Source organism: Gossypium arboreum, chromosome 3, assembly GCF_025698485.1.
Source record: "Gossypium arboreum isolate Shixiya-1 chromosome 3, ASM2569848v2, whole genome shotgun sequence".
Classification (NCBI taxonomy): domain Eukaryota; kingdom Viridiplantae; phylum Streptophyta; class Magnoliopsida; order Malvales; family Malvaceae; genus Gossypium; species Gossypium arboreum.
Window position 1 is genome coordinate 81,822,358 of NC_069072.1, and position 10,795 is coordinate 81,833,152.

Below are 10,795 nucleotides of genomic sequence, written 5' to 3' on the forward strand. Positions count from 1 at the left end.
ATGAAATATAAGAAAGAAGTGGTCAAAATAATCCTTCAAAGGTTGTTGAGAATATATGCTACTGATGTGGTATAAAGGGGCATTGGTCACGTACCTATCGTACGTCTGAGCATTTAGTGAAACTTTATCAAGCATCCATTAAAAAGAAAGGAAAACATATGGAGACAAATTTTATATCTCAAAATGATGAAACAGAGGCAAAAGATGAAGATATTCACTATAATACTAAAACTAACCATGCCTACTTGGGTAATAAATTTATTGACCTTAATAATATAACTCACCTAGATGTGATAAACTTCTTTGAGAATCATTAGAAAAATTGATGCTATTTTGACATTTTTATGTTGTTTTAAGTATGCTTTATTTTCTTGCATAAAGAATAATTTATATATTTAATAAATATTTACAATGTTTTTCATATTATATTTTGTTTGTTTTTATGAAGAATATAAATATTCAATGAAATTTCGATGGACATAAAATCAATGGAGACTTGTGTCTTACAGATAGTACTACAACACATACGATACTCAAAGATAAAAAAAAATATTTTTCTCATTTGACAATAAGTAATGTCCATGTTTATACAATATCGGGTAGTTCAAACTTATTGAAGGCTTTGGAAGAGTTATTATATTATCACCTTACAAAATTTTTCATTGATGATGCTTTATATTCCATTAAGTCTCAAAGAAATTTATTGATTTTAAAGAAATTCATCTTAATGGATATCAATATTGAGACATGAATGAGAAAAAATATTAAATTTCTATATATTACAAATATTGAATGTGGAAAGAGATATGTTTTGGAAAGGCTACTTGTTTTTCATCAGGTTTATATTATACACATATTAGTGCAATTGAGTCACATGTTACTACAAACCAGAAGTTTGTAGAACCACATACTTTTACTATTTGACATAATCGATTAGGCCATCCTGGATATATTATGATGTGAGAATCATCTAGAATTCAATTGGACACCCATTAAAGAACCAGAAGATTTTTGAATTCAAGGATTTATCTTGTGTTGCTTGTTCTCAAGGAAAATTGATTATTAGACCATCACCAGCTAAAGTTGGGATTGCATCTCCCACTTTTCTGGAACGTATTCAAGGTGATATATGTAGGTCCATTCATCCACCATGTGGACTATTAAGATATTTTATGGTATTGATAGATGCATCTAATAGGTGGACACATGTGTGTTTATTATTGACTCGCAACCTAACATTTGTGAGACTGCTTAATCAAATAATTTGATTAAGAGCACTATTTCCGAATTATGCAATCAAAACTATTCGTCTTGATAATGCTGGTGAGTTTACATCCCAAGCTTTTAATGATTAATGTACGTCAATTGGGATAAAAGTTGAACATCCTGTAGCTCATGTTCACACACAAAACGGTTTAACTGAATCGTTTATCAAACGCCTCCAACTAATAGCTCGACCATTATTTATGAGAACAAAACTCCCTGTTACAACTTGGGGATATGCTATTTTGCATACAGCAACACTTGTTCACTTAAGGCCAATAAGTTATAATAAGTACTCCCCATTACAATTGACTTTTGGTCAGGAGCCAAATATTTCCCATCTTAGAATTTTTGGAAGTGCAGTATATGTTCCAATTGCTCCACCACAACGCAAAAAGATGGGTCCTCAAAGGAGGTTGGGAATATATGTTGGTTATGAATCTCCTTCTATAATTAAATATGTTGAACCATTAACTAGAGATTTATTTACTGCACAATTTATTGATTGTCATTTTGATGAAACAACATTCCCAACATTAGAGGGAGAGAAAATACAACTGATAAAAGACATTACATGGAATGGATGAATCATCATTATCTTAATTAGATCCTTGCACAAGTTAATGTGAACAAGAAGTTTAAAGGATCATACATTTGCAAAACATCACCAATCAACTGCCAAATTCATTTATTGACCTAAAGAGAATTACAAAATCTCACATACTAGCTGAAAGTGCTCCGGTATGAAATGATATCCCAATAGGGCAAATTGTTAGTGCAAAAGAAAGTAATCCACGCCTAAAGTATGGAAGGCCAATTGGTTCCAAAGATAAAAATTCTCGTAAAAGAAAAGGAGTAATTGTTCAAGATGGTAATATTGTGGAGGCAAGTGCCTAAGAAGAGGCTAAAGATATAACTAATCAAAAACCTCCAAAAGAGGTTCAGGTACCTGAAAATGGTGATAACAAAGAGATCTCAATAAGTTATGTTACTTCAGGAAAAAGATGGAACCGAAAAAATATAATTATCGACAATAATTTTGCTTATAATGTTGCTATTGAAATAGCAAAAGAAAATGAGGATCTTGAGCCTAAATCTATTGAGGAATGTAGAAATAGAAAAGATAGGCCAAAATGGAAAGACGCAATTCAAGCAAAATTAAATTCACTTTCTAAACGTGAGGTTTTTGGACCTATAGTCCAAACACCTAAATATGTAAAGCCAATAGGATATAAATGGATATTTGTGCGAAAATGAAATAAGAAAAATGAAGTCGTAACATATAAAACACAACTTGTAGCACAAGAATTTTCGCAAAGGCCCGACATTAATTATGAAGAGATATATTCTCCTGTGGTGGATGCAATCACATTTAGATATCTTATTAGACTGGCAGTACGTGAAAAGCTTGGCATGCGTCTAATGGATGTTGTTACAACCTATTTGTATAGTACATTTGATAGTGAAATTTATATGAAAATCCCAGAAGGATTTAAAATCCCTGAAGGATATAGAGTTTCCCGGGAAAATTGCTCAATCAAATTAAAGAAAAATTTATATGGATTAAAACAATCTGGACGTATGTGGTACAATCGTCTTAGTGAATAATTGTTAAAAAAAGGTTATAAAAACGATCCAATCTGCCCATGTGTTTTTATAAAAAGGTCTGAATCAAATTTTGTGATAATTGTTATTTATGTTGATGATCTAAATAGTATTAGAACTCTTGAAGAGCTTCAAAATGCAATAAATTATTTAAAGAATGAATTTGATATGAAAGATCTTGGAAAAACAAAGTTTTGTCTTGGCCTGCAGATCGAGCATTTAAAAGATGGAATTCATGCCCATCAGTCAACTTATACGAGAAAATTCTCTGTTTACTTTAAGTGTTCTTTTATTTAATTATTTTATAACAATAAGAAATTTGAGATTACCAAGAAAAAAAAACTTTTCTTGAGGGAACAAAGCCTTTGGCACCAAAATCCCAAACCAAGTTTGGACACCACTATGCTACAAAACCCCCTAATATGCACAATTTTAACACCATATTCCAACGGTTAAAAATACAAAAACTCCATCAGATGAAACCACTACTCCTACATGTTGAAACCAATAATAGATAATTGTTTAGGCAAGCTAAATGAATGAATGTGACAGATGAAGTGGAGATTTTTTATGATAAGGGATAAGGAAATATTTATATAGTTAGGTCTTTTTATGTTTACAGATCCTATCTTAATGAGTAAATTCAGTATCTTTAATCTTGATACAATAAGTGATTTAAATTCTATCACACCCTATATACCAACTTCACTTTATATATAAAGACTTAGATTACTCACCTCTAAGTTTGAGAACTTAGGCAATAAACAAAATTTGTATACCTTCTCAAAAGTACTTAGAATATGTTCCATTATAAATAAATAAGTGCTCTAAATACTCTATTACAAGACCTATAAAAGTCTATTAATATATAAAAGTTCAAGAGTTGCTAACATATTAAGAGGTTAATTACAATCCAATCCCTTCTTCGAAGTAGCTAAAATAGCATCGATACAATATAACAATAAAGACTAAAGTAAATTGGATTGTTGGAGATAAGTATTCAATGTTTGTCTTGGTCCAACATCCTTAATTCAAGGGATTTGATATGATTCGATTCGATTTGATCCGATCCGATTCAATCCTTATGATATGTTTCTCTAGATAGATTGACCTTTATTAAAGGGTTTTAATACTTGCACAATATCAATATCAATATCAATCATAACCCAAAAATTTTGTTTAAAAAATTACCAACTTTAAATATAAATGGAACTAAATATCCTGAATTTGTAGTTTTATCATGCATAGTCATTATGAGTAGTCAATTGTTTATAGTTTGTAATTGCTCAAACATATTTATTCTATATTTGTAGTTTAAAACTCTGAAAGAAAACATTTAATAAATGAATTCTTAAATTTAAAACTAAAAAAAAAAATACATGATAGTGTAACTAATTAATTTATGAGTAGTCCAACAATGAGATGTACAAAATTATTGATAGCATATGATTAGTAATGTAAGTTTCCTTCATTAGGTATTACTGTAAACAAATTAAACGAATAAACGATGTTAATAAAAAATGTTTAAAGACTGACCTTGAGTTTTGAAAAATATCTCTCTCTTTATTAACTACAAAATTTGTAATTTTATAACAAAATATGATTCATATCTTTTCTAAAAAGCTTATATAAAAAGAAACTATAATTTCTTAAAAAAATTATTTATTTGATTTATATATTTTTCACATATTTTTTCTATTTTAAAAATCATTATTTACTTAAATTATATGTGTTTTATATAATTACTTTTATTAACCGTTAAAATATTAGGGAAAAAAAAGTTACAAAACGGTAAGCGTCGGTGGTTTTTTACATGGAGTTAAATTTTGGAATCCAATCTCATCGGTTAAGCTATTTTTATAAAAAAAAAAATTATTTTATTAAAAAAATCTCTATCTTTTAATTTTATAAAAATCATTTTACCTTTTCATTTAATTTTTCGTATTTTTAGTTATTGAATTTGTATTGTTTATCAAATTACAATAAATTAGATGAAAAATTAATATTTGTTAATTTTATGATGTGGCTTTCGTGGATGTCACGTTAGTAATTAATAATTTTTTGATATTTAAAAAATCCATGTGTATGCCACCAAGGGCAAAGCCAAAAAGTTTTTATAGAGGCGAAATTAAATTGTAATTTTTACGATAGTAAAATTGTAATATCACCATTTTAATAACTTATATCTTTATAATTTTTAAAATATTAAATCAAAATTTTATCATTTTTAAGGGGTCAAAGTATAATTTACTTTTATTAATTTCAAATTTTAAAAATTTTAAAAAATCTAAATGAAAAATTTTCTAGTTTAAGAGGGCAAGGCCCTTGCCCTTTCCAACCTCTAACTATGCTCTTGTTTATCATGTCTACAAATAATACAAATTCAAGTTAGGGAAAAGTCTGATAAGTTAAAAGAAAATTAAATTACCTTAAAAATGTCATGATTTCTTTGAAATTGCTGTAGGTTTGTGACTTTTTTTTGTTGGGTGGTTGAAAGAGATAGATTACGCAATTAAAATATAAAATTTAAGAAAAACATGGTTCCAAATTCAACCATCTTTATCCATCTCATTTTTGAAATTTCCACCAAAATTAAATGCCGGTAAGGTGGTCTATAAATACTTGAGGTTCCCAGGTCTTTGGTACATAAACACACTCTTTATTTCCTACTTAAGAGCTTAAATCTTGTAGCATCACTCCTTTCTTCTCCTAATGGAAAAAAGTACTGGAAACCCTAATCACCCTCCATGTCATGGAGATCTTATCACTGTTCTCAGCATTGATGGAGGTGGAATTAGGGGAATCATTCCAGGAATAATTCTCAGCTTTTTAGAATCTGAGTTACAAGTAATCATCATTTATTTATTTGTATATCATCAAACAGGTGTTGTAATTTCATGGTTATCTAATCAATAATAAATTGATTTGCAGAAACTGGACGGTGAAGAAGCAAGAATTGCTGATTATTTTGATGTGATCGCCGGAACTAGCACCGGCGGTCTCCTTACCACCATGTTGACATCTCCCAACGAGAAAAATCGACCCCTATTTGCTGCCAAAGACATCAAGGCCTTCTACTTCGAGCATGGCCCTAAAATATTCCCTCAAAGAAGGCAATTCATTGATCATATATATATATATATATATATATATTTGTTCATAATAATAGATCATTGCCAGCAGGTTACTAATAAGTCTTGTTTAATTCAACAGGTTTCCATTTTCTGGTGTTACAAAAATTATTCAAAGTGTGATGGGACCAAAATATGATGGCAAGTATCTGCATGGAGTTCTTAAGGAAAGACTAGGAAACACAAGGCTGAACCAGACACTGACTAACGTTGTAATTCCAACTTTCGATATCAAGAAACTTCAGCCCATCATCTTTTCTAGCTATGAGGTTGGTCTTGAAATTAAGTTTTCGTCAACTATTTTATTACCCTAGTTTTTGACTTTCACTTATGTTTAAATCTACTTGTTTAGGTGAAGAAATCTGCAGGCCTTAATGCCTTGATGTCAGACATTTGCATTGGAACTTCAGCCGCTCCAACTTATCTGCCGGCCCATTATTTTGAAACAAAGGACACTGATGGAAAGGTTAAAAAGTTCAATCTTATCGATGGTGGGGTGGCTGCTAATAATCCGGTAAATACATGACGAAACTGTTTAAATATCAAGCACAAACTCCTGTCATACAAGTGTTTTTAAGGATCGGACATAAGATTTGACATAGTTGTTGATGAGGAAATCAATAAGGGAGGAGATTGAGGGGGAGATGTGGTAATGTAAAGGAGGCTGAATCAGCTAAATAGGTAGAGTTGGAGAAAGTGAAAAGAAGGATGAGGAGGAAAATTGTTGTGAAGGTAAAGGAGGCTGAATGCAAAGTTTGAGTGCTTAGGGTTGTTCTTCCACTTCATCATTATAGAGGGTGTTAGTAAGGAAAGTCTCGTAGTCTATTATGGTGACGTGTTAAGTTGTTACCAATAGATGGAATAGGGGGTGAACGTGGACTTATTGTTATTCTTTTTGAACTAGTATGAAATTATTATACTTAGGTGAATTTTAATAATCTCTAAAATGAAATTTAGATTGAATATTAGACACGTTTTATTATCAATAGTTAATCTCTATAAAAGGTAACTCACTCGGAAGATTAAACAGTTGATCATAATTTAAAAAATGAGAGTTAAAAGAATCATATATAGACAATTTTTTAACACTCTAGAATGTCACGTGTTCAATCTAAGGGGTTATAACAATAATAAAATACACATTTGAAGACACATAAAAAAATAAAAAAAAAATGCAAGTTATAAAAAAGTAAAAAAAATTCAAGTTATACAAAAAAAAAAAAAAAGGAAATCAAAGCGGATACTTGTATCATATTTGTTTCATGTCATGCCTGAATTGCATACTTGTGTCCGTGCTTTCTAAGTCTTAAATCACTTTTAATATGATAAGGAATTTGATGTGTTGATGAAATCTGCTATTGAATGTTATAGGCTCTAATTGCCATGGGTGAAGTGACAAAACAGATTCACAAAGGCCATTCAGATTTTTCTTGCATTAAAGCAGCAAATCATTACAATAGATTCTTGGTGCTATCTGTTGGAACAGGCTCAGAAAAACTTGCAGAGAAATACACCGCAAAGCAAGCGGCTCAATGGGGCGTACTTGGTTGGTTAACCTCCGGCAATTCAACCCCATTAATCAATGCCTTTTCCGAAGGCAGTGCTGATATGGTTGATTTCCACATTTCCGTGATTTTCAAATCTTTAAACTCCGAACAGAATTATCTTCGCATCCAGGTTAACTTAATTAATTGAACTTCAAGTGCAAATTTTTTGCTTCAAAAGAAGATGGTTCCTAATTTATTTGAAACAATGCAGGATGATAAGCTGAAAGGGGAGGTTTCCTCTGTGGATGTTTCAACGGAGGAAAATATGAAAAATTTAGCTAAAGTAGCAGCAAACTTACTGAATAAACCAGTTTCAAGGGTGAATTTCGAGAATGGAAATTATGAACCTTCAGGAAACTTAGAAACCAATGCTCAAGCTCTCATAAGGTATAATATTGCTTTGAATTCAATATCGTTTCTTGCCTCCATTAACACATCTTCATCCTGGCATTAACAGGTACGCGAAGCTGCTGTCTGAGGAAAAACGCCGACGTGTAAAGACATCGTTGCACAAGCTTGGCCCATAATCAAATTACTTTCTTTATATGTATGTTTGCAAAAGTTTGAACTGAAATAATTGTTAATTCGAACTCTATCCAACGGTAGTATGAAATTAATAAAATGTGGTGGATGATGTTCGTAATTTGCTATCGTAATTGGATATGTAATCAATGGTAATTTTAAAGGATTTCTGTGCTTATAAATATTGACATTTTATATATTTAACTGATTATTTTTACTGAGAAGTCAATTCGTTGGTTTTTTTTTTTAAATATTTGACTAATAAACAAAAACCTTAAGATTGAAAACTTTTATTTAATTTTAGCCAATGTCACATTCACCAAATGTTACGAAAATTACACTGTCACAACTAGTGTTATATGATAATGCTTATGACGTTAATATTTTTTAAGAAAAAGCAGAAGATATAGGTTTGAATTGTACAAAGAAACTAGATTGTGGATATTCACTTTCCTTATTGTTTTAATGGATTTTATTAAGTTTTGAAATTGATATTTTGATAAAAAGAAATTTGTAAAAAGCAAAGAAAACGTATATGTAATATCATTCTTTTATATCAATAGTTAACTGTCAGTAAAACTTGATTTGACTCGAAAAAATTAAAAAATTTCAAATTTTGAGTTCAAATAACTCGAATAAATCGAATACCAAACTATAATATTTTACATTTTTATCTCAAACTCCCAAACATTTGTACTTTTCCCACAATATTTTTACTTCTTCCCACTCCCCTTAAAACTTTTACTTCTCCCAAACCACCTCCATCTACCCCAAACCTATTTCCTCCCTAAAAATTTTTTACCCTAAATTTTACTCTCCCAACCTTTAAAACTTTTTATTTTCCCTCTAAACTTTTACTTTTCACCTTTTACCCCAAATAAAAAATCATTCAACAAAAATTCCTAAACCTAAATAGTAATAATTTTATTTATATCTACTATTTATATTATTAAATTAAATTTCACATTTTGTACTATTTATATTATTGAATTGTTTAATCGTATTAAATCTTTATAAATTTCTGTTAAAATTGAATTATTGATGATGTCATAAGATATTCATGAATAATATATTCATGTTAATTAAAAGACACATTTTTTATATTTAATATATTTTTAATTTCAAAATACATAGTGAAAAAATTAGAAGATAATTCCATCTCACTTGACTCGATTCGAGAAAATTTCAAATCAAATTAGGATGATAAAATAGGATTCGTCAACTCGATTAACTCGAAATTTTTTCATCCAATTCGATCGAACGCTCGCCCCTATCAATCATTGGTTGAGTAAAAGGCAAACCCGATCTTGGGGGCCAATTTGTAACTCTAAAAAATCATGTAAACACATAAGACTATAAGTGAGCAGAGCATTCGATCAACAGTTTTGTTTTTGCTTGTTTATGTTCATTTATTAAGCTAAATAAATACACATGAACAATATTTTCAGGTTTATTTATCAAACGAACCAAACATAAATAAAATTTGTTTGGTTCATTTATATTCACAAATAAGCTCATTTATGTTTGTTTAAAGCTTGTTTAATAAATCATTTAAAGCTCGTTTATTGTTTCATTAGTATATATTAATAAAATTATTTTAGTTTGTATGTTTTTTATTTATAATATAATAATTAATATTTATATTTATATTTGACTATTTTATATCTAAAAATAATTTATATATATGTTTATTTATTGTTTGTTTGTTTATTATTCATGAACATGTTCACGAACATTAAATAAATGAAATGAATGCACATAATTTTAAATAAACAAACTGTAGCACCTCAAACTCGGCCCAGACGTTATGGCTGGATCCGACATGCCACATCGAAGCATTCAAAACATTTCCGATCCAGAAAGAAAACTTACTGAGTGTTTTAAAAGATGATTTCATTATAGGTTAAAGTGAATGGAAGTTGTGCACCAGGTAGGAAACCGGAAAAGAGGAGGTGAGTCCATTGGACTGCTTAAGTACCAAATCCCTTCGGATCCAATCCTAGACGTGCAAACCACCATTGCCATACCTTAACGTCATGTATATTTCTAGGAAACCGATTTGATTAAGTCCTTTTTAGGAAAAGTGATTAATTTTGGAAAATATCTTCATTGCGGAAGCTTTGCTTGTTTTGTGTTATTTTGAAATCAATTACTGTTTTTGAAAACGCGCCCTAAAGCTATCCAATTTCAACAGTTAAATATAAATATTACCTATCTTAATAAAACATATAAAAACCATCAAAAATAAATAAGCGGCCTTATTACATTTAAAAGCCCAAAACCTCAAACATAATTAAAAGGATGTCTAGTTCACCAGAAGAAAATCAAACTTTCAGAACGGGTGGCCACTCCGAATTCCCTCACAGCTTCAAGCCCACTATGGTTGGGGATTTCTTGCGTGGATGAAAATAAAAGGGGTGAGTTTGGGGAAACTCAGTGTGTAAGGAAAACCCATTCAAAGCCCAAGTCAGCTCAAGCCTATTGGGCCTAAGCCTATTCAGGTAACAGTGGTACTGGACCAGAGCCCTTTTCAAATTACAATAAACTGGGCCTTAGCCCCTTATTCAGATAATAGTATGGCCCATAGGCCCATTTCAAAATACATGCAACATCAATAAACATATGCAAGCCCATTTGGGGAGACTACTCAACCCACCAACCACTACACTCCACCCGTACCAGCCATACACTCCATGTGAGGAATAGCTCAACCCACCCAGCCCAACA

At 30.4% G+C, this 10,795-nt stretch overlaps 1 protein-coding gene across 1 annotated transcript; it reads left to right on the plus strand.

Moving 5' to 3' along the window:
* The first annotated feature begins 5,515 nt into the window (after nucleotides 1-5,515).
* On the plus strand, nucleotides 5,516-8,250 carry LOC108481570 (patatin-like protein 2). Its single transcript, XM_053026182.1, has 7 exons — nucleotides 5,516-5,715; nucleotides 5,800-5,981; nucleotides 6,082-6,268; nucleotides 6,352-6,513; nucleotides 7,371-7,676; nucleotides 7,758-7,933; nucleotides 8,004-8,250. Exons 1-7 carry the CDS (start codon nucleotides 5,581-5,583, stop codon nucleotides 8,071-8,073), a joined length of 1,218 nt encoding a protein of 405 aa, XP_052882142.1. The 5' UTR covers nucleotides 5,516-5,580; the 3' UTR covers nucleotides 8,074-8,250.
* The last annotated feature ends 2,545 nt before the right edge of the window (nucleotides 8,251-10,795 follow it).

What these genes read in the sequence shown, in the direction of transcription:
- LOC108481570 (XM_053026182.1), top strand. Translation starts at nt 5,581, where the DNA reads ATGGAAAAAAGTACTGGAAACCCTAATCACCCTCCATGTCATGGAGAT. An exon ending in AAAATATTCCCTCAAAGAAG is followed by an intron (nt 5,982 to 6,081) that starts GCAATTCATTGA and finishes TTAATTCAACAG; the next exon opens with GTTTCCATTTTCTGGTGTTA. An exon ending in AGAATTATCTTCGCATCCAG is followed by an intron (nt 7,677 to 7,757) that starts GTTAACTTAATT and finishes GAAACAATGCAG; the next exon opens with GATGATAAGCTGAAAGGGGA.